At 39.2% G+C, this 25,065-nt stretch overlaps 1 protein-coding gene across 1 annotated transcript in view; it reads right to left on the bottom strand.

Moving 5' to 3' along the window:
• LOC134317022 (NLR family CARD domain-containing protein 3-like) overlaps positions 1–25,065 on the bottom strand; it is an 87,870-nt gene that overhangs the window by 7,202 nt on the left and 55,603 nt on the right. The window contains exons 15-25 of the mRNA XM_062997668.1: positions 22,899–23,075; positions 21,837–22,019; positions 21,066–21,239; positions 20,132–20,311; positions 18,464–18,637; positions 17,842–18,015; positions 17,128–17,301; positions 13,864–14,037; positions 13,549–13,725; positions 11,181–11,354; positions 793–972 (exon numbers count right to left, since the gene is read on the bottom strand). Of these exons, the coding sequence (XP_062853738.1) occupies positions 793–972; positions 11,181–11,354; positions 13,549–13,725; positions 13,864–14,037; positions 17,128–17,301; positions 17,842–18,015; positions 18,464–18,637; positions 20,132–20,311; positions 21,066–21,239; positions 21,837–22,019; positions 22,899–23,075 (1,941 nt within the window). The remainder of the gene's footprint in view (positions 1–792; positions 973–11,180; positions 11,355–13,548; positions 13,726–13,863; positions 14,038–17,127; positions 17,302–17,841; positions 18,016–18,463; positions 18,638–20,131; positions 20,312–21,065; positions 21,240–21,836; positions 22,020–22,898; positions 23,076–25,065) is intronic.

Genomic DNA, 25,065 nt, shown 5'->3' on the forward strand with positions numbered 1-25,065 from the left:
ACAAAACACAAAACAAATAGAACAAACACAGCTAAACAGACAAATCACCGAACTAATATAAAAAAGGCTAACAAGGACTACAAAGGCTAACAAACTAACAAGGCTAACAAAGCTAAACAGAACAAACAAGGCTAAACTAAGCTAAATGCTAATGCTAAACTAAACATACATAAACTAAGCTAAACTCTAATCTAACAAAACTAACAAGCTAAGCTAACAAGACTAACAAACTAAGTTAACACACTAAGCTAACAAACTAAGCTAACAAAGCTAACAAACTAAACTAACAAGACTAATTGACAAACAAGAGAACAAACCAGGTCTAACTCTCAAGCACACCACGAGTCAAGGGGGAAAATAGCTTCCAACGTCTGTTTTCCAGCTCACCTCTTATATAGAGGCAGCTGGAGCTAATCAGTCCACATGGACCAATCAGAGAAGGGGTGTGGCAGGAGACAGTGTGTGCTGGTGTGGCACACAGGAGCTCCTTGTGACATCTAGTTTTATTGTTAAAGAATGAATCTGATTAGTAACAGTTTATAATAATTGTTGTATGAGATAAATAAGAAGTGTTGTCTAGAGTTTATATTTAGTTTTCTACTTTCTAATTGTTTACATTTGTCATAGTTCAGATTTATTTCATATTCATTAGAAACATCCAGAGTCCAGCACCTACTTTATCATCAGAATCAGATTTACATTCATATGTAGTTTAAATCCAATAATTCTGCAACAATTAAATAATCAGACTTTAGAGACGACAGTAAAGTGATGAAAACAAAAATCTCTCACCTCAGTTTAATTTCACTCCTGTTGAACCATACAGCCTTACATACACTACAGATCTTCTGCACTCCTGATTCTCCAGGATGGTTCCCTCTGAGATCCAGCTCCTTCATGTATGAACGGTTTAATTTCAGAGCTTCAGCCAGAGCAGCATAACCTTCCTCTCCTACACCACAATCTGATAATCTGCAGAAAGAACACAAATGCTAGTTACGAATGTTACTGTGGTTATGTGAGTAGTGGATGACCGCCAGGGCAGTACTTACGTAGTGGATAATCCCGCACGTGTGCGCTTCAGACCGAGATATTTGTATACCAAATTATTACCCTGCAGTGATGTCACTCACAATACAAGTACCTGTGATTCACTAAAAACTTCCTCTTAGCATACTCAGAGTGACCAGGAACCCTGGCAGTCATCCACTGCTCACATAACCACAGTTACATTCGTAACTAGCATTATGTTTCGTATCTCTTGACCGCCAGGGCGGTACTTACGTAGTGGATGATTTATGCCCATGCCATCATAAGGAGTGCTTTAACTTCCACTCGTGGTAAGGGACAGGACAGCCGGTGCCAAGCTAGGTGAGGCTGCAACATTGACGTTGAAAAAAACATAAAAAATTTACATGGCGAAGACCAAGTGGCTGCCACACAAACCTCTGCAATGGGGACCCCTCTTAAAGCGGCCCAAGACGTGGCAACTCTTCTGACAGAGTGACCAGATGACAATGCGGTTAAAGGATGGTTGGATGCCGTGTAGGCCATTCCAATGACCTCCGCCAGCCAGCGAGATAGTCGCTGCTTAGAAAGGCGATGACCACGCTTAGAGTCCAAGAAACAAACAAAGAACTGATCTGTCTTCCGTATAGATGCTGTAGCAGATACATAACATCTCAACGCTCTGACAGGGCACAAGAGCTGATGTCTGGGGTCGGACTGATCGCTATACGCCACCAGACTGATGGACTGGTTGATAAATTACGTCCTGAGAACTTTCGGAAGAAAAACTGGGTTTTGTCTCAAGGTAACGGATGCCCCATCCAAGCCCTACCTGAGACACTCGGGGCTAACCGAAAGCGCCTGCAACTCGCAGACACGCTTCGCTGTTACAATTGCCAGCAAAAATGCTGATTTTAGGGACAACCACTTGAGACCAACCTGGTCCAGGGGCTAAAACTGAGCATTGCAAACATATTCCAGCACCAAGGGAAGGCCACAACAAGCTTGTGTGAGTCCAGAGATGCACCGTTACTCAAGGTTAAACGGCTTGATAGAGCAGCCACATAGATCTTCAGCGTGGATGAAGATGTCCCAGAGTCCAGCAACGCTTGTAAAAAGGAAAGTACTGTTTCCATCAAACAGGAAAGAGGATCAACCAACTGTTCCGTGCACCAGTTCACAAATGACTGCCATCTACCATCATACAAAGCTTGAGTAGATGCTGCTCTAGCATTTAGTATAGTGTTTTGCACTCCAGGAAGAGTTCATTGTCGGCCCTAAGGGCCACAGCCAAAGCTGGAGAAATTCTGGTCGTGGATGCCACACTTGACCCTTCAGCTGTGAGAGGAGGTCTTTTCTTAGGGGAACTTCCACGGAGTACCCCGAAGTAAAGACAGTAGCCAGGGAAACCATGGTTGTCTTGGCCACCATGGGGCTACCAGAAGAACTTTGTGGCCCTCCTACTGAAACCTGCACAACGGTGCCGGCAGGAGAGGGAGCGGAGGGAACGCAAACAGCAATTCTCTCAGCCAGTCGCGGGCTAATGCATCCTGACCGAGTGGGCTGTCCCACTGGTGTTCCGAGAACCATAGTGGACAATGTGTTGTGTCTGATGAAGTGAACAGGTCCACCCGTGCCTGGCCAAACTTCTCCCATATTAGGTGAACCACCTCCGGGTGAAGTCTCCAATGACTGGGGCTCAGAGGCAAGGCAAGGCAAGTTTATTTGTATAGCACCTTTCATACACAGTGGCAATTCAAAGTGCTTTACATAAGGAAAAAATTAAAAGCATTAAAACATTCCTGAGATCTAGAACCTCAGAAAGACTTCTTGCAAACATTTAGTTACAATTAAGACAACATGAAATTCAAACAAGAGAGATAAAAATTAAGAACATGAAAAATTAAAAGAAAATATTGTAAAATATACACTACAATTTAGAATGTACACTACTCTATAAAAAGAATTATTAAGAGCATGAAAAACTAAAAGAAATAGGGTAATAGCAAAAATTTCGAGCTCAATCATAGGCACAAGCAAAAAGAAAAGTTTTTAACCTGGATTTAAACATTTCTACATTTGCGGAACATCTAATATCTCCTGGCAGTCTGTTCCAGTTATATGCAGCCCAACAGCTAAATGCTGCTTCACCATGTTTTTGACCACTGAGCTCAACTAGCTGACCTGAGTCCATGGATCTAAGAGATCTACTAGGTTTATATTCTCTAAACATATCTGAGATGTATTCTGGGCCGAACCCATTCAGTGATTTATAGACCAGTAGCAGCACTTTAAATTCTATCCTGTAACTAACCGGAAGCCAGTGTAGAGATTTTAGAACTGGAGTGATGTGCTCAGTTCTCTTCGTCTTAGTTAGAACTCTAGCAGCAGCGTTCTGAATGAGCTGTAACTGTTTAATGGTCTTTTTGGGAAGTCCAGTTAAGAGACCATTACAATAGTCCACCCTACTGGAGATAAAAGCATGGATCAGCTTCTCTAGGTCTTGTTGGCACACTAGACCCTTGATTTTGGCTATATTTCTAAGATGGTAGAAGGCTGTTTTGGTGATGGTTTTAATATGGCTGGTGAATGTAAGATCTGAGTCTATTAGAACGCCAAGATTTCGGACTTGGTCTTTGGTTTTTAGAGCCCGGGAACTGAGGTGCTCACTGACACTAGACCTCTTTTCTTTGCTGCCAAACACCACAATCTCTGTTTTGTCCTTATTTAACTGTAAAAAATTCTGGCTCATCCAGTTATTGATGTCCTCCAGACACTGACACAGTGAATCTATTGGGCTGTAATCATCTGGTGAGAGAGCCAGATATATCTGTGTGTCATCTGCATAACTATGGTAATCAATGTTGTTAGCCTGTAGCATTTGGCCTAATGGCAGCATATAAAGATTGAACAGAAGAGGTCCGAGAACTGATCCCTGGGGGATTCCACATGTCATAGCCACCCTGTCAGATTCACAGCTGCCAATAGTGACGAAGTAACTCCGGTCTTCTAAATAAGACCTGAACCAATTAAGGACTGTTCCGGAAAGTCCAACACACTTTTCCAACCTATCCAGCAGTATTCTATGATCTACAGTGTCAAAGGCAGCACTAAGATCCAGTAAAACCAGAACTGATATTTTACCCGAGTCAGTATTCAGCCGTAGATCATTTAACACTTTTATGAGAGCCGTTTCAGTGCTGTAGTGAGCTCGAAAGCCTGACTGAAATTTGTCAAAATAACCACTGGAATTTAAAAAACTGCTGACTTGATTGTAAACAACTTTCTCAATGATCTTAGCTATGAAAGGAAGATTTGAGATCGGCCTGTAGTTGTTTAACACAGACGCATCCAGAGTTCTCTTTTTTAGGAGTGGCTTAATGGCAGCTGTTTTCAGTGACTTTGGGAAAACGCCTGATGCTAGTGAGCCATTAACTATTTGTTGCAAATCAGTTTTTACAGAGTTAAAAATAGTAAAAAAAAATTCAGATGGCAGCACGTCGAGACAACATGTTGATGATTTAAGATGCTGAACTGTTTTCTCCAGAGTTTTTTGGTCTATTGTATTAAATTGTGACATAATAGTCATGTTATTTTTAGGTGTCTGTAGGGGCGGCATGGTTTCATCGTTTGACTGAGTGGCGTTGATGGTCAGTCTAATAGTTTTGATTTTTTCACAGAAGAAATGAGCAAATTCATTACATTTCTCTGTGGACAGAAGTTCTGGTGTGATCTGTTTTGGAGGATTTGTAAGCTTGTCGACCACGTTGAATAGAGTGCGGGTGTTGTTGATGTTCCTGTTAATGATCTTAGAGAAGTGCAGCTGTCTAGCCCTGCATAACTCCGAGTTAAAACTACAAAGGCTTTGCTTATAGAGATCATAGTGGATTTGAAGTTTAGTTTTCCTCCACTTACGTTCAGCTCTCCTGCATTCTTTTTTCAGAGCTATTACCATCATTGTGTTACGCCATGGTGCTTTCTGTTTGCTCAACGTTTTCATGACTTTTACCGGGGCAACCACATCCATGACAGTCAATATTTTCACATTAAAGTTATCCAGGAGTTCATCAACTGACTCTGCAATTAAAGTTGGTGATATAGCTATGGCCTCCATAAACTGAGAACTAGTACTTTCATTTATGCACCTTTTCTTAACAGAAACAGAGCTAGTTTGAGCATCTGGAGTGATCAGCATTTCAAAGAAGACACAAAAATGATCAGAGAGGGCCAAGTCCTTGACCATAACAGAAGAAATGTTAAGACCTTTAGAAATAACTAGATCCAGAGTGTGCCCTCGAGTATGTGTAGGCCCTTTCACATGTTGCAATAGACCAAACGTGTCAAAAAGACCAAAAAGTTCTTTGGTGTTATTATCTAAGTGGATGTTAAAATCCCCAGTTATGATGAAAAAGCTGTACTCAGTGGAGATAACTGACAGTAGTTCAGCAAATTCATCTATAAAATGTGCAGAGTATCTTGGAGGTTTATAAATGGTTAAAAATAAAATTTTGGGAGTACCCTTCAAAATAAAACAGAGGTATTCAAAAGACATCAAATTGCCAAGCACAGTCTCTTTGCACTGGAATACATCTTTAAATAAGGCAGCTACTCCTCCACCTTTCCTACCACTTCGACACACATTCATAGAACTGAAGTTTGCTGGTGCTGTTTCATTAAGAACAGTAGCACTGCTGCCTTCTGCTAACCATGTTTCAGTTAGAAACAGAAAATCTAAACTGTAGGATAGAATTATGTCATTCACTAAAAATGATTTGTTGGCTAGAGATCTAATATTAAGCAGAGCTAGTTTTAAAGGAACCACAGGAGCCCCTGGGGCAGCCCAAGGTTGTCGTGGTACAGGTAAGAGGTTAGACTGGTTGACTTGATATGCTGAATGTGTTCTATTCTTTCTATTTCTTATCAACACAGGAATAGAAAACATTTCAGGCATACTGGGTCCAAGCTTACTCTCCAAACTGTTGTCAGTATCATATCTGCTATAGCAAGGACCCTGAACACATCACAACGAGTTATCATTGTTTTGTATTCTGCAGCCGCTATCAGTAGCACTCGCTGAACATTCTGAACTCTGTACAGCCAGAAGAGATGAAGTACAAGGCTGCTGCTGACGGTGCTGAAGTGGCCTCAGAGCACGGGGGGGAAGGGGAAGGGGTGCCCTGGGCTTTTTGGGTGAAACCTGTGGACTGGCTGAGATGGAGTGTGAGAATTTAGTCCCAACACACACCAGTTTCTCCATTTTCTCTGTGAAATCCATATGTGGAGGTGATGTTGTTGAGAGAGAGAAATTGGAGGATGATTGTGATGTCTCTGCTGTTGACTGCTGTGTCACTGCCTGATGATGAAGGTCGTAATAGCTTTCATCAAGAGTCAGAAACTCAGCCTGAGATGTGTTCTCCAGTGATGGGGATTGTATGTTTGATGGTCCTTCATGGTTGAAGGCAGGTGAGGGAGGTTGAGGATGCACGTATTGTGTCGAGTCAGTCCAGGAAGCAGATGGGTGGCGAAGAGCAAAATGGAGGTTGTCCTTTAGTGCCTTCACTCCAGTCTTGCTTAGGTGGGTGCCATCTGGGTAAAAAAATTCTCTGCGCCCCCAGAATAGATTAAAATTGCATCCAAACCTTTCAAACTGCAGGTTCTGCTTAGCCACGTGATGAGGTTGAGTAGCCGTGAAAACATATTAGATCCTCGGGCTGGGAGAGGCCCACTGATGAACTTCTGAGCAGTCAGCTTCTCAAGTGTATTAAACAGTTCAGTGAAGTTGTTCTTTAAGATTTCTGACTCCTCTCTGCGAATGTCACTTCTGCCCACGTGCAGAATAATTCGGTCGATCGCTCCATGCTGGGAGAGAATGTTGGGAAGTTCCTCATTTAATTCCGAGACAGTCACATTCAGGAGACAGCACGTTAGCATTGATCTGCTGCCTATATTCTTGATGGCAGAGTCACCGACGATCAGAGTTTTCAGCGCGTTCTCTGCGTCAGGCGAGGGCCTCTGCTTAATCAGCCTCGTGTTTTTGCTAGCCTGCTTTGAGACCCCTTTTATAGTCAGCTTCGCTGGTTTTGATTCGTTACCATTACCGCTGGGGGTAACCTCGATCAGATTTCTGAGCGGTTCAAAACGATTCAGCAAAGGGATCGGTTTTTGTTGCGACCCTGCTATTTTCCCACGGGGTGCAATTGTGCTAGCTTTTGGAATAGTTTTAGCTTTCCGAGCCCATGATGAGCAGTCTGGCGTGGAAGACATTAAGACAGCCACCTGCTGCTTTTGTGCTTTTGGTTTTGCTCCAAGTTTGTGCCACCGACTTATTCTCTCACATGGCTCGTTTCTGTTCCCCTGTTTTGATTGACTTCTGTCAAGCTTCAGGAAGTCTGTTAAGCTGTCTAGCCTTAGTTTAGCTGGTTGTTCTGTGTTAGATTTTGACTCACCCTCGAGTGATCTGGAACCATTTCTCCTCTCCGTTCCAGGTAGGATTGTGAGCATTTTTGTCTCCAGCACAGCGATTTTCCGTAGAAGTCTGTAGCAGTTGGAGCAGCACGAAGAACCCGCTGTAGTGATAGGAGCCATGGTAGTCCTGATAACTGTGCCCGAGTTTTTTAGTCTGACGGCTAGTGGAAAACTCTGTTAACTAAATGTCTAGTTTAATGTATTTCTGTAATGTATTTCTGTAATTCTGTGCCTTTCCAGCCGATCTATTGTCGGTGTCTGCTGATTGAGCTCTATATTTTAGAAATAAAAGATAAAAAATAACTAAAATAACTAAAAACTAAAAGCAAGCGGAGAGCAGACAGAAAGCGTGCAGCCCTGCCTCAGAGACTGCCTCGAGAGCATGTCCGCTGTCCCATTGGCCATCCCTGCCAGGTAAACAGCCTGTGGGGTGAGGAACTTCAGATGTGCCTATGTCCACAGCTCCTTTGCCAGGTTCAAGAGCGTTCGGGACCTGGTGCCACCATAATGGTTTATGTGATAAACTGTGCTCAGGTTGTCTGTGCGTACCAACACATGCCTGTCCTGCAAACTTGGAAGAAAGACTTCCAAGGCAAGTTTTATGGCACATAGTTCTTGAAAACTGATCTGTTCCCGAGCTTGGCTAGCTGATCAAGTGCCCTGAACCCAACTGTGCCTCCACACATCCCCCAGCCGGAAGCTGACGCGTCTGTCATCACCACTTCCCTGCATGTGGGTATTTGCCCCAGGTTTACCCCTGACAAGATGAACTTTGGAGAGCGCCATGGTTTGAGAGCTGGCAGACACTCTTCTGAAACGCGGACCCACACACGTCTGTGGCGTACAGGATCCAGTTTTTTTCCAGGCTTTGTGGAGTTTCCCCAGGCTTTGTGGAGTTTCCCCAACATAACAGCCTGTGCAGCCGCCGTAAGGAGGCCCTGGAGATGCAGTAGCCTTAGGAACGGAACTCTCATGCTGAGTTTTAGGTGACGCACACGAGACAGGATTGCTTGTGTGCGGGTCCCGGGAAGCATGCTGGTAGGGCTAGCGATTAAAAATAAACCACTCGCTATAACTAAAGATTAGCAACTTCACTTCACATGGAGTACAGAACTCTAGATGAAAATAATTGCACTGCTAGAGCTACGCGATGAAGACAAAACTGCTCGTTAAAAGCAAATATATGGTAGGATTCACTTAACACAGAGTATAAACTCTAGGTGAAGAAAGGGTGCCACGTGGCTAAGTGGGTAGCACTGTCGCCTCACAGCAAGAAGGTCCTGGGTTCAATCCCCAGGTGGGGCGGTCCGGGTCCTTTCTGTGTGGAGTTTGCATGTTCTCCCCGTGTCTGCGTGGGTTTCCTCCGGGTGCTCCGGTTTCCTCCCACAGTCCAAAGACATGCAAGTGAGGTGAATTGGAGACACTAAATTGTCCAGGACTATGTTCGATATAACCTTGTGAACTGATTAATCTTGTGTAATGAGTAACTAACGTTCCTGTCATGAATGTAACCAAAGTGTAAAACATGATGTTAAAATCCTAATAAACAAACAAACAAACAAACAAACAAACAAACAAACTAGGTGAAGAAAAATGTGAAGTTACAACTTTACAAGCGGCGTGCCCCCCTCAAAACCGAGTGAAAACTCTACATTAGAGCGAGCTAACTCCTGTTATAATACAGCATTCGCTTTCACGCAGACTGTTATAATTTCAGCTTACTCCATATTGAATGTGAAGAAAATCCAGTAACCAACACAGTTTCTCAAGCTCATTCTCACACCGAATGCACTCTAGGTGAACAAGGTTGCCAGATCCCGCTGTGGTAATCCCAGCCCATAGAGGATGAATAAAATTCGTAGCTCTGACCCCAAGTGTCGCCGGGCTGTACGACACTTGAGAAAACGAGACGAGAAAAGAGGAAGTTTGCAGTGAATCACAGGTACTTGTATTGTGAGTGACATCGCTGCAGGGGTCACGTGTGACTAATTTGGTATACAAATATCTCGATCTGAAGCGCACACACGCGGGATTATCCACTACGTAAGTACCGCCCTGGCGGTCAGGAGATACGAAACATAACATTCTTTATCAAACCTTAGTGTCAGAAAAGTTGGGACAGGGTGTAAACTCTGATAAAAACAGCAAGGAGTGATTTAGAATTATTGCTTAGCTTCATAATTTATGTATTTAAGTTTATATAAATGTAATTTATTTATGTATATTTTTTAAGAAACATCAAATTTACATCTCGTCTTTATAAACACTGATTCGTGCACAGGGGCACAGTAATAGTGAAACAGGAAAAGACCTTCCACAAACTGTTGTCACAAAAGTAAAAGCATATCATTTATTTTTTACTTCAGGTCTCTCAGCCACACCCACTGTGAGGTAAATACAATTATTTATTATTTATAAATATATATATACCAAACATTAATGTTATCAACCATACCATTAAAACCACCTCCTTGTAACTACACTCACTGTCCATTTTATCAGAAGCACTATGTAGTTCTACAATTACTGACTGTAGTCCATCTGTTTCTCTACATACTTTGTTAGCCCTCTTTCATGCTGTTCTTCAATGGTCAGGACCCCCACAGGACCACCACAGAGCAGGTATTATTTAGGTGGTGGATCATTCTCAGCACTGCAGTGACACTGACATGGTGGTGGTGTGTTAGTGTGTGTTGTGCTGGTATGAGTGGATCAGACACAGCAGCGCTGCTGGAGTTTTTAAATACCGTGTCCACTCACTGTCCACTCTATTAGACACTCCTACCTAGTTGGTCCACCTTGTAGATGTAAAGTCAGAGACGATCGCTCATCTATTGCTGCTGTTTAAGTCGGTCATCTTCTAGACCTTCATCAGTGGTCACAGGACGCTGCCCATGGGGTGCTGTTGGCTGGATATTTTTGGTTGGTGGATGATTCTCAGTTCAGCAGTGACAGTGAGGTGTATAAAAACTCCTTTTTTCATTGATGTCTGTTATTTTGGCCTTATTTTGTAGTTCTCTTGCAGTTTTTTTTTTTTTTTTTTTTTTTGGCAACAGTATTATTATGCAATGGTTAAGCATCCTGATAACTGTGTTTAACAGCCCACTCTCGCAGGTCCTGGGCTATGCCTGCAGCCTCAGTGACAAGACATGCACCATCCCTTTACATGATTTTAGACTTGAGCTTGTCACAAGCTAAGACATTGGGTGACTATAATGTCACAGAATAAATCACCACCATAGTCATTTCTAATGAGGCTCCATTAACTAGGAGCAGATTCTTTTTCCTCACCTAATAGGACAGTCACAATGTTCCCCGAGAGAGGAACCTTAACTTAGAGGTGCTGATACTTGCTGTTTCACATTCCACAGGCCAAAGTTCTGGTTCAGATGGAGCCAAGAGAGCAACACAAACTGTAAAGCCATGTACTTTATTCCCAGAGGCTTCAGGCCAAGATTTTCCTCCAGATTCATCCAAATCTGTAACTTTCATTTTGCACCCTTTCAGCTAAGCCTGACTGCGTAAAGTGGGTGGCTTGGTGACCAGTCACTCGTCTGTGAACACCCCCCCCCCCCCCCCCCCTCTTCCTTCCCCACACTGAGACCTTCTCACCTGAAGTAGAGTTAGGGTCTCATTAACGCCCGGTCCTGTGTTTTACTCAACACCATGAGATGTTGTGAATTACAGAAGTGTATGAGCATAATTACCTCAGAACCTCCAGTTTACACTCTTTCTTCTTCAGTCCTTCACAGAGCTTCTGTACTCCAGAGTTCTGTAGGTTGTTGTTGCTCAGGTCCAGCTCTCTCAGACTGGAGGATCCTGATCTCAGAACTTCAGATAAAGCTGAACAGCTCTCCATCGTTAGATCATCGTCATTAATCCTAAACACAACAGAAACCCCCGAATTTATCTGTCATGTTCAGATGCTTAATTACTCAAATATCAAGAGGTTTGATTGTTTTAATCCATTACTGTTTATTATAAATGCTGTTCTGCTTCAAGCTGCTTGTCTGAGGTAGCTTTTTTACTATACACACTTTCTAGTGCCTTACTAACATCTTAAAGAATTATGGTTGCATGCTTTAAATTATCTGTGTTTTAATTAGATTTCTGAACATTGCTTTCATTTATCAGCATTTACATGAGCGCCTGAGTAATCAGGTAAGTATTTTTATCTTGTAGGGCCCAAAGCATTCTGCTTAAAATGAGCAAAAACTGTTCTGAGGGTTAAACTATAAAAAATATAAGTAATAATTAATAAGCTATTTAATTGTAAATAGAGTTAAACAGTTCCTGTAGTGTTGACTCTAATTTCAGGAGGAATGTGGACATTATTAGAATAGAAAGAATAGAATAGAAAGCCTTTACTGGCATTTATACATACACAGCCATACAACAAAATTCTTTTTTCACATATCTCAGCTTGTTTGGAGGCTGAGGTCAGAGCACAGGAGCAGTCTTTGTACAGTGCCACTGGAGCTGAGATGGTTAAGGGCCTTGCTCAAGGGCCCAACAGTGGCAGCATGGCAAAGCGGCAGTATTCCCTACACTAGGGAATTCATTCTGTAAAAACCTGTTTAATTATTAGATGTTCCAAGTCTGTTAAACTCTTGATTAATTGTGCACCAACAGTCCATTTTTTTGTTTTCAAAGAGAGGCATCCTGAATGGTATTGTGAGGCCAAGTCTCCTTGAAAACCAACAGACTATAGGTCATCATTTAGCTGCTCCCAGAAAACTGTAGTTATGAATCTATTTTGTCTTTACAGACTGACCATTGGTGAAAAGTTGGCTAAAAATTGGCGTGGGCTTTGGTTAACGCTAAGCTAGGTTAGCTTTAATATTGCCTCATCTACTATGTGTTCTTGAATGTGAGAAATTTCCAGGACTGACTAAACAGTATCTGTGCAATGAAACACCTCCAAACCACCATCGTGGTTATACACCATAAAGTGGTTATTTAGGATATAAAGTATAACTTACATTTTAACCTTTTTCTATCAAATAAAATAAAATTATGAAGTCGATGACTTAAACAGTTATAGTTGCTACTGCTGTAACTGTAAAAGTAAAACTTGAACATCAATACATTTATTACAGTGATGTTTCTTTCCTCTCTGGTGTGTGTGTGTCTGTCTGTGTGTGTGTGTGTGTATTTACTAGGTAACTATTTAGTATTAATGATCTTCTACTGAGCACCTGAATTCATTATCAGGTTCTACATGCAGTACAAGAACCTGTAATGATGACACTGAATGAAAGAAGCACTTGTAGTTCAGAATGACGGAGTTTAACATTCATGTGATAATAAATCTCATTTCTCTCTGAACTACAAACACGAGCAGCTGAAGAGTGAAATACTGACTGAAGTTTCTGCAGTTTGCAGTGAGAGTCCTGCAGAAACTCTGAGAGAAGCTTCACTCTGGAATCTCCTGATACCCCCTCTGGGTTCCTCTCTAGCTTCATCTGGGTCAGTATTAAGGGGTTCTGACCCAGAGTGGAACAAAGAGAGGTGTAGACTTCTTCTGCTTTAGGAGACTTTAAGTAAAATTTCAGTAAAAATGACAAACTTACAATACCTGCTGGGCGTCTGATGTGCTAATGTGCTAATACATTAATGTGATTAATCTCACTGTGTTCTCCACTGTTAGCAATGATTTAAGGTTGTACTGATGCAAGAAACAGGTTGTAAATCCTTTGGAATCACATAGAGCAGCATTATCATCAAATGTTGTTTTATCCCTTATTTACAATAATAACTGATTATATTTGTGTAGCATGATTCCTTTATGCTAGACATCCCTAAATGATGTAAAGTTTCTCCTCACTGTTGTACAAGTCCAACAGCAGAACATTGTTCTGAGTGTTAAATAAAGAGATATAAAGAGGTGAGGAGAACACTGAGGTGCTAATATTTATTATCAGTTCAGGTGGAGTCCAGGGTTTGTCCATCATAAGTTCTTAATCAATCAATTCATGCGTTACAGGGTTCACAAACTTTACCTCACACATAATATATCAGTGGATGCTTCAGATAAAGGAGTAGAAATAATAAGTGTCATTTATTTTCTCTCACCTCAGTGTGCTCAGTTTAGATTTTTTATTCTGTACTAGATCATCGAGCAATTTTACTCCTGAATCTCCAGGATGGTTCCCTCTGAGATCCAGCTCCATCAGCTCTGATGATGGGTTTGATTTCAGAGCTTCAGCCAGAGCAGCATAACCTTCCTCTCTTACACCACAATCTGATAATCTGGAGAAATAAGAAAATATTTAATTATTTTAATTTACTGTTGGTTCATAATTTTCTATCTCATGAATAATGACTTTAAGTAGAAAAAAGCACAACACCAATGATTTGGTAATAAATAAATTATAATAAAATACTAACATGAGTTTGTGGAGTTTGATCTGTGGATTCTTCAGTAGATGAGAGATCTGAATCACTCCTGGATCTCCTAGTTGATTGTTACTCAAATCCAGATCTTTCAGGTGTGATGGATTTACATCAAGAGCTGATTTCAGATCAGCACAACTTTTATCTGTAATGCTGCAGTTCCTCAAGCTGCAGAGAGAGAAGAAGAACATCTAAATAAATGTATTTATAAATACTATAATATTATAAGCTACATGTTGGTGGGTGTAAAATGAAAGCATGCCTGTTCCTCTTGAGGATTTCCCCCCTTTCTGTTCTCGGAAGGTTTTATTTACTCTGCAAGGTTGTTAAGTTTAGCATGTTCTCTCCACATCTGCATGGGTTTCTTCTGCGAGCTCCAGTTTTTTCCCATAATACAAAGACTTGCAGTCAAGTTTGTTTACAGTGCTGTGAAAAAGTATTCGCCCCCTTAAAGATTTCTTTTGTTTTTGCACATTTGTCACACTTAAATGTTTCAGATTATTAAACAAATTCAAATATTAGACAAAGATAACCTAAGTAAATACAAAATACAAAAACTTTAAAAAGTTTTTAAATGATGATTTCATTCATTAAGGGAAAAAGCTATACCAAACAACCTGGCCCTATGTGAAAAAGTAATTGCAAACCCCATGAATTAACTGTAATGAACCACAATTTTGGGAAAGCTGGGTTCAATTTCACTAGCCACACCCAGGCCTGATTACTGCCAGACCTGTAGAATCAAGAAATCACTTCAATAGAACCTGTCTGACAACATGAAGTAGCTAAAAGATCTCAAAAAGCAACACATTATGCCTCGATCTGAAGAAATTCAAGAACAGATGAGAAACAAAGTCATTGACATCTCTCAGTCTGGAAAAGGTTACAAAGCCATTTCTAAGGCTTTGGGACTCCACCAAACCACAGTGAGAGCTATTGTCCACAAATGGTGAAAACATGGAACAGTGGTGAACCTTCCCAGGAGTGGCAAGCCTACCAAAATTACTCCAAGAGCGCATCGACCACTCATCCAGGAGGTCACAGAAAAACCCTGAACAACATCTAAAGCACTGCAGGACTCACTCGCCTCAGTTAAGGTCAGTGCTCATGATTCAACAATAAGAAAGAGACTGGGCAAAAATGGTATCCATGGGAGAGTTCCAAAGTGAAAACCACTGCTGACCAAAAAGAACACAAAGGCCTTACATTTGCCAAAAAAACATCTTGATAATCCCCAAGACTTTTGCGTAGGGCTATCGTGGTGAAAGAATTTCCCCTTTCGGTATTTAGGTATGCGGTATTACCGGCATTTTTTTTGTTTTTGAAAATTACTTAATTTATCTGGATTTTAGAGCTATATAAACAAGCTTTATTGTTAGGCTATAATTCGATATATTATTGCTTTTTAATGACAAAGATGAGACAGCTTTAAGACAAATCAAATGAGAGGGGCAGAGCAGAGCAGGGATGCGCAATAAGAATGCACGGCTTTTCTCTATTAAAAAAAGGTTTAAATGTAGCTTCTAGCCTAGGCTAGATATACACTGTGAAACGAAAAAAAGCAAACTGTTTAGGCTAAATATTTTATATGCACATCAAAATATGTAAAAAAAAAAAATAATAATAAAACAAAACCTTTCGTTTACAATAAAGAATAAAGTCTATAAGACCTTAAACCTGCGTTATCATGTCCTTGTTGCACGCTAGAAAACCAACATGTTCACCTGATGTGGTTTCAGAGAGGATCTGAGTGGGGTAGCGATGTTCCCCATGGCACTAACAACTCTCTCTGATGGTGTGCTTGTTGCACAAATACACACGTACTTGCATGCGAATTTAGAGAGCAGAGGAAATCTAGCCTGGTTGTCGCGCCACTATTAACTATCTACTGTATTTAGTATGTATAATTAACATAACAATATATACTACATTTTAAGTTATTATTCGTTTCAATACATTTTTATTCAACGAAAAAATACATTTAAATCATTCCAGCTAGCCAGCAAGAGAACATTTGCAGGCTGCAATGCCATATTAACTGTCATTAAGTGTTTTAGTACGCCAAGGCTGTTTGAATATAGTCTAAATTACAAGTATTTATTGAGTGTGAAACTCAATTTCATCATTAATAAATTTGCCTATAATTAGTGTTGCCATTGTTTCCATCTTAAAACACAAAGCCTGACACTCAGCAGCAACGGATGTGAAAAGGTGGAGGGAAAATGACATTTATTTAACATTTATTATGCCCGAATGTAAGCATAAAACAAGATGGACCCTGCAACAAAAAAAAAAAAAAGAAAGAAAGAAAGAAAGAAAAAACGTGAACATCGCAGTGTGACAGTTGCTTGGCATGCCCTGCGGTTGGCTGGTCTATAGCACGGTATTTCAAAATTGCGGTTACCGCGACAGCCCTACTTTTGGGAAAATATTCTGTGGACTGACGAGACAAAAGTGGAACTTTTGGAAGGTGTGCGTCCTGTTACATCTGGCACAAAACTAACACATTATTCAGAAAGAGAACATCATACCGACAGTCAAACATGGTGGTGGTAGTGTGATAGTCTGGGGCTGCTTTGCTGCTTCAGGACCTGGTCGACTTGCTGTAATTGATGGAACCATGAATTCTGCTCTCTACCAGAAAATCCTGAAGGAGAATGTCAGTTCGTGACCTTAAGCTCAAGCGTACTTGGGTTCTGCAGCAGGACAATGAGCCGAAGCACACCAGCAAGTCAACCACTGAATGGCTGAAACAAAACTAAATGAAGGTTTTGGAGTGGCCAAAGTCCCTCCAATGTGGCTGAATTAAAACAATTCTGCAAAGAAGAGTAAGCCAAAATTCCTCCACAGAGATGTAAAAGACTCACTGCCAGTTATTGCAAATGCTTGATTGCAGTTGTTGCTGCCAAGGGTGGCACAACCAATTATTAGTTTTAGGGGGCAATTACTTTTTCACATAGGGTCAGTTTGGTTTTGATAGCTTTTTTCCCTTAATAAATGAAATCATCATTGAAAAACTGCATGTTGAATTAACTCAGATTCTCTTTGTCTGATGTTAAAATTTGTTTGATAATCTGAAAAATGTAAGTATGACAAAATAACAAAAACCAAAGAAATCTGTAAGGGAGCGAATGCTTTTTCACAGCACTGTATGTGTGTGTGTGTGTGTGTGTGTGTGTGTGTGTGTGTGTGTGTGTGTGTTATTGCCCTGTGATGGAGTGGCTCCCTGTCCAGGGTGTTTCTAGTGAATAAACGTACGTGAGTTCTGTAATCATGCAGTGTGGATCCTTCAGTACAGTCGATAGATGTTTAACTCCTGAATCTCCAATATTTCTTCCACTCAGATCCAGCTCTACCAGGTCTAACATCTTTATATCCATTTTATTCAGATAATCACAAGCTTTATTCATCTCAGGGCTTCTGCTCAGAAATCTACAAAACAATAAATAATAATATTATTACACTGTTTTACTATTTTACTGCTAATGTAACAGACTAGAATACAGGTGCAATGAGTTATTTAGTAACTAACTATTTATTTAATTGTTTAGTTGTTAATGCTGATTTAGTATGTTCTTCACAGTTGTTGCACAGCTGTGGTTCTGCACTTTTTGTTCCACACGTTTGCTGTAGTCTGGTAGACTCAAGACATGCAAATGTACACCTGAGATATTTTACATTTATACAATAAAATAATAGATGCACAAGCTTTAATACCAAGTAAATATAGTTAATTACTAATCACATCACTTAACCAGCAGGGTTTTATTTCCTTTTGATGAGTAATTAGAGTTTATATTAAACTTTTTAGCAGTGTTGGTACAAACTCGTGCTTCACCAAAATTATACACTTTTCTAAATAATAAAACAGTTGTTTTAATAATAATTTATAATAAATATAAGTATTTAATATGTTTTTTTTACTCTGAGCTTTACTGACTAATTTAAACACAAGAAGTTAAAGTTACTTACCTCACTTTCAGTTTAGAGTTTGGTTTCTTTAATAAATCATTAAACATCCCCATTCCTTCTGTTCCTGGATTATTTCCACTGAGATCCAGATCAGTTAGATGTGATGAGGGGTTTAACATCAGAGCTCCAGCCAGAGCAACATAACCTTCATCTGAGATCTCACAATCTCTCAGTCTGTAAGTAGAATCATAAACAGTGAATCGGAACTTTAGGATCTTTATGAGTATTTAAATATTAATATTAGAATAAAAGTTTATCTAAAGCAGCTCGAGTTTCTCCTGAATTCTTTCATCATGGAGCTGAAACCTGAACTGATTGTGTAGAAAATATTGATCCTGTTTCTCTCAGTGTAGAAATCAGGAATTCTTATTGCTCAGGGTTCTGAGTCTCATCTGTGTTTGGTGAAGAACTTTTAATAATTGTAATTATTTTATTAACTTCAGTCAGACATCACCACCCATTTCCATCATTTCTGCAGAATCTCTCACCATCTGCCCTTCCTTATTCCAGTTTCCTAACACCTTCTCATCATATCTATTCCCTTCACCAGCATGCCCATTAAAGTCAGCTCCAATCTCAACGCTAAATAAATAATATAATAGAAGAAAATGCTTCCTCTTACGTAAGGTTTTGGATTGTACAGTGTGGATCCCCCAGCAGAGCTGATAGATGATTCACTTTGATCTCTTTCAGTGTTTTGGAGCTCAGATCGAGTTCCTTCTGCAGTAAGATGTTTTTACCTAGAATCTGATTGAGAGTGGTGTAGGCTTCCTCTGCATCAGGAATTTTAAACAGCCTGTAGAGAAGAAACATCCAGAAACATCAATCTTATAACATTTATAACATTCATAATGTTAATAACATCAATAACAGTCTAATAATGACTTTACTGTTTTCACTCATGCACTTGTTTTTAGATTTGGAGTGTGAAGCTGTTTAGGCAGGTGGAAAAGCAGTTCAAGAATCCTGGCCACTAGTCTCTAAAAACTGAGCTCTGGGATTTAAAGTGTGAATTTTATGATGTAATTTTGCTAAATGTGTCACAGTTTTTTTATCTTACACACTGACAGATTATTTTAAACTCCACACGTTACATAAAACATTTACTGACTTCAATCATATTTATAGTTTATTCTGCTACTTAGGGTTGTACAAACATGATTAAAACTGTACATAGTTTTTATTTTAAATTTAAAATGTTCATTTGAAGAAAAAAATTCATTTTTTTATTGAAAAATAATATAAACAAAATAAAAATATTTATATTTGATGTCCAAAAATGTTAGGACAGTGTAAAAACAAACAAACAAAAAAAAACAGACAGCAATGATTTCTAAATCCGTTTTGATCTGCATTCAATAAAAACAACAAATATTACATATTTAATGTTGCAACTAATCAACGTCACTGTTTTTTAAATGTTTAGACTTATTGTAAATGTGATGGCTGCATGAAGTTGGTGGTGTTTCTGGATGTTGTTGATTTTGGTTTCTGCTTTGTGTAGATGTAGTGATGAACTGTGTTTACTGACCAGGGTTTTCTGAAGAATTCAGTCTATGTGGTTCTGTTCATTATAGAAATATGCGGTGCTGAAGGATCAGGTTTATTTATTATGCACTATAGATGGTGAAATCCACAATTTCTTTTACTTGTGCACTTATCGAACTTACAAACTCTGACCCATCCTCACTCATAAATAATAAAGCTTTTTTAATCATGTAAAAAACAACAACATAGTGTCATGAGTAACTGTGTGAATGAATCTGATTAGCAACAGTTTATGCTAATTCTCTTATTATAAATTATGATGAAGTGTTGTCTAGAGCAGTGTTTCTCAACCTTTTTTCAGTCACGGCACCCTTTAAAAGTATTCAAAATCTCAAGTCACCCCTCTAAAATGTATTAAAAAATTTACACTCTGCATCCCTCGGACAAATTTTGATGTTTGAGGCGGCTAATGGTCTACACTTTCATGATAAGTTGACTTTTTTGTATTTTAAATTTATTTCATTTTCAATATCAGTAACGTCAGAATATTTTTGATGGCACCCCTGAAGAAGCCAGACGGCACCCCAGGGTGCGGCGGCACCCCGGTTGAGAAAGGCTGGTCTAGAGTTTATAATATTTATCTTATAGGTATTAATAATGTTAAATCAGAGTCCAGCACTGTTTCCTCCATCATCAGAATCAGATTTACATTCATATGTAGTTTAAATCTAATAATTCTGCAACAGTTAAATCATCAGATTTTAGAGACGACAGTAAAGTGATGAAAACAAAAATCTCTCACCTCAGTTTCATTTCACTCCAGTTGAACCATCCAGCGTTACATACGTCACAGATCTTCTGCATTCCTGATTCTCCAGGATGGTTCCCTCTGAGATCCAGCTCCTTCATGTATGAACGGTTTGATTTCAGAGCTTCAGCCAGAGCAGCATAACCTTCCTCTCCTACACCACAATCTGATAATCTGCAGAAAGAACACAAAAAACATTCACAATCAAACCTCAGTTTCAGAAAAGTTGGGACAGGGTGTAAAATACATAAGAATGTTTTGTATTATTTCTTCCCCACCTCACTGAAACGGATGATCAGTCACAGAATAAATCACAACCATAATAAAACCTCCATTAGATTCCACTGGTGGGTCACGATGGCAGTAATCTGAGAAAGTCTAGACATCTATATCACCACTCCTACAGGTTGGTCTTCAGATGTTCCAAAGACACCATGGAGCTGTAAGACTTTCAATGTTTCCTGGATCTACACCATGATCTCTATCCATTTAAATTGTGCCTGACTCTCCACTGGGCATGAATATTGATTAGTGGGTATATGTATGTGACTGGTTCCTTCTCATTCAAGGTGGTGGCTCTACTCAGAGCTCTTTTAGCCCAAACTCCAAATTTATAATAACTGCAGAACTACTGTTGCTGACCTGAAGATTCCCAGAAGATATATGCCAAGGTTTTATTCCAAAATTCCTCAACCTTCTCTTTGCCAACACGATGGTTCCATGTCTTCCTTTCATCTAAACTCTGACTGGGTAACATGGGTGGCTTGGTGACCAGGCACTCGCCTGTAAACATCTTTCTCTGACCTCCCCTTACTAAAACCTTCTCACCTGAAGTAGAATTAGAGTCTCATTAACACCGGGTCCTGTGGTTTACTCAACATAATGAGATGTTCTGGATTACAGAAGTGTAGATTATGAGCATCATTACCTCAGAACCTCCAGTTTACACTCTTTCTTCTTCAGTCCTTCACAGAGCTTCTGTACTCCAGAGTTCTGTAGGTTGTTGTTGCTCAGGTCCAGCTCTCTCAGACTGGAGGATCCTGATCTCAGAACTTCAGATAAAGCTGAACAGCTCTCCGTCGTTAGATCATCGTCATTAATCCTAAACACAACAGAAACCCCCAAATTTATGTGTCATGTTTAGATGCTGAGTTACTTAAATATTAGACACTTACTGATTCCGTGCACTGTAGGTAAGTTACGTAAATAATAAAGGTTTAGTTATTTATCATTGTTTATTATAATAATAATAGACTTAAAATGATTCACTGAGGTTGTGTCCTTAATCAGCAGCAGTGTACTATACAGTGTTTCACCATAGTTACTACATCATTTTCTTATTATACACACTTTTTAGTGCCCAACTAACAACATTAGGAACTTTATTAAAATTCAGTCTGATGTGAGTTAGTGGTGTTTAACATGTGCAGAATTACAACAGAAATTATGACAAAAAAAGTCATATTATTAAGTCTTTTTTTCTCTCTGGTGTGTGTGTGTGTGTGTGTGTGTTTACTAGGTATATATTTTGTGTAAATGAGCTTCTACTGAGCACCTGAATTCATCATCAGGTTCTACATGCAGTACCAGAACCTGTAATGGAAGAAGCACTTGTAGTTCAGAATGAACATTCATGTGCTAATAAATCTCATTTATCTCTGAACTACAAACACGAACAGCTGAAGAGTGAAATACTGACTGGAGTTTCTGCAGTTTGCAGTGAGAGTCCTGCAGAAACGCAGAGAGAAGCTTCACTCTGGAATCTCCTGATACCCCCTCTGGGTTCCTCTCCAGCTTCATCTGGGTCAGTATTAAGGGGTTCTGACCCAGAGTGGAACAAAGAGAGGTGTAGACTTCTTCTGCTTCAGGAGACTTTAAGAACCTGAAGAGGGAAAAACATTTCAGTGTAAATAATAAACGTTATATTAACATGTCCGCTTAAGAGATCATCAGTGATGTTCATCTTTAACTGGAGATTAGAATCAAACCCATGTACCCAGGACTCATACTGCTGTGCTGCATCCACACTGTCAGCTACTTGTACTACTTATGGTATATGATACACTCTGAGTTTGATGAACATTCTCATGTAATGGTTCATTCATTCATTCTTAATAACACTTCATCCTGACTGGGGTCGTGGTGAAAGTGAAGCCTATGGGTCGCAGTCCATTACAGGGCATAACACATTAACAATTTAGAGCGGCCAATCTACCTACTTGAATTTTATGGTAGGTTTGGCAAAATGAAGTAACCAGAGGGGTTGCTGACGAGTCTAAACCTAGATGTGCTCATACACTAATGTGATTAATCCCACTGTGTTCTCCACTGTTAGTAATGATTTAAGGTGGTACAGATGTAAAAAAAACAGTTTGTAAATGTTTTGGAAACAGAGCAGCATTATTCTAAATTACATTTCATTTACAATAATAACTGATTTTATTTGTGTAGCATGATTTGTTTATGTTAGAAATCCCTAAATTATATAAAGTTTCTCCTCACTGTTGTATGAGTCCAGCAGCAGAACATCATTGCTGCTTAATAAGCTTCAGTAATTAAACAAAAAATCAAATACAAATCTGAGTTAAATAAAGAGATATAAAGAGGTGAGGAGAACATTGAGGTGCTAATATTTATTATCCGTTCAGCTGGAGTTGGTTTGTTTAAAATAATCAATTCATGCTACAGGGTTCACAAACTTTACCTCACACATAATATTTCAGTGAATAAAGAAGTAGAAATTTATTTTATTTTCTCTCACCTCAGTGTGCTCAGTTTAGATTTTTTGTTCTGCACTAGATCATCGAGCAGTTTTACTCCTGAATCTCCAGGATGGTTCCCTCTGAGATCCAGCTCCATCAGCTCTGATGATGGGTTTGATTTCAGAGCTTCAGCCAGAGCAGCATAACCTTCCTCTCTTACACCACAATCTGATAATCTGGAGAAATAAGAAAATATTTAATTATTTTAATTTACTGTTGGTTCATAATTTCCTATCCCATGAATAATGACGTTAAGTAAAAAAAAAGCACAACACCAATGATTTGGTAATAAATATATTATAATTAAATACTAACATGAGTTTGTGGAGTTTGAACTGTGGATTCTTCAATAGATGAGAGATCTGAATCACTCCTGGATCTCCTAGTCGATTGTTACTCAGATCCAGATCTTTCAGGTGTGATGGATTTACATCAAGAACTGATTTCAGATCAGCACAACTTTTATCTGTAATGCTGCAGTTCCTCAAACTGCAGAGAGAGAAGAAGAACATCTGAATAAATGTATTTATAAATAATATAATACAGTATTATAAACTACATGTTGGTGGTTGTAAAATTAAAGCATGCCTGTTCCTCTTGAGGATTAATTAATGAAGTTCCCCTCTCTCTGTTCCCGGAAGGTTTTATTTACTCTTTAGGGTTTAAGGCTCAGTTGAGGTTTAGACCTTGTTTTCTGATGATGTTTTATTTATATTTTGCCCACATGAACCATCTAAGAAGAAATTCATGATTATTTCACAACACATAAGTGTGGTTTTATTTTTTATTGCACACTCGCTTCTTTTTGGTTTAGCATGAAGTAGTTTATAATTAATGTCTCTCCCTAAACTCAATTTTAATATATTCAATTTTAATACAGGCTCGTACACGCCTCAACCAGCACTGTGAGTTAGAAGTCACTGTTCCATCACGTGTTTATTTTAAACTGTACTGAAAAAATAATGACACAGCAAGAAGGTGCTAAGTTTGATTCCCAGGTAGAGTGGAAAGGGTTTTTGTGTGGAGTTTTGCATGTTCTGTCTATGTCTGTATGGGTTTCTTCTGCAAGTTCTAGCTTTCCCCCCATAATCCAAAGGCATGCAGTCAAGTGAATTGAAAATACATAAGTGTGTGTGTGTGTGTGTGTGTGTGTGTGTTGCCCTCTGATGGACTGGCGAACTGTCAAGGGTGTTTCCAATAAATAAACGTACGTGAGTTCTGTAATCATGCAGTGTGGATCCTTCAGTACAGTCGATAGATGTTTAACTCCTGAATCTTTAATGTCTCTTTCACTCAGATCCACCTCACTCAGTTCTAACATCTTTATATCCATTTCATTCAGATAATCACAAGCTTCATCCATCTCAGGGCTTCTGCTCAGAAATCTACAAAACAATAAAGAGAAATAACATTACACCATTATTTTACTAATGTTACTGACTAGAATACAGGCTCATTGAGTTTAGTGTGAATTCCACCTGAATTATTTCATATTTAATTGTTAATGCTCATTTAGTATGTTCTTCTCAGTTGTTGCACAGCTGTGGTTCTGCACTTTTTGTTCCACATGCTTGCTGTAGTCTGGTAGACTCAAGACATGCAAATGTACACCTGAGATATTTTACATTTATACAATAAAATATTAGATGTACAAGCTTTAATACCAAGTAAATATAGTTAATTACTAATCACATCACTTAACCAGCAGGGTTTAATTTTCTTTTGAGGAGTAATTAAAGTTCATATTAAACTTTTTAGCAGTGTTGGTGCAAACTTGTGCTTCACCAAAATTATAAAAAATTATTTTGTAAATAATAAAACTTTGTCTGATTTAAACACAAGTTAAAATGACTCACCTCACTCTCAGTTTAGAGTTTGATTTCTTTAATAAATCATTAAACATCTTCATTCCTTCTGTTCCTGGATTATTTCCACTGAGATCCAGATCAGTTAGATGTGATGAGGGGTTTAACATCAGAGCTCTAGCCAGAGCAACATAACCTTCATCTGAGATCTCACAATCTCTCAGTCTGTAAGTAGAATCATAAACAATGAATCAGAACTTTAGCATCTTTAAGAGGATTTAAATGATGATATAAGAATCAGAATCAGATTGCTTTGGTGATACACACAATAATACACACAATAGTCCACATAGTAGTACAA

Source organism: Trichomycterus rosablanca, chromosome 6 (assembly GCF_030014385.1).
Source record: "Trichomycterus rosablanca isolate fTriRos1 chromosome 6, fTriRos1.hap1, whole genome shotgun sequence".
Taxonomy (NCBI): domain Eukaryota; kingdom Metazoa; phylum Chordata; class Actinopteri; order Siluriformes; family Trichomycteridae; genus Trichomycterus; species Trichomycterus rosablanca.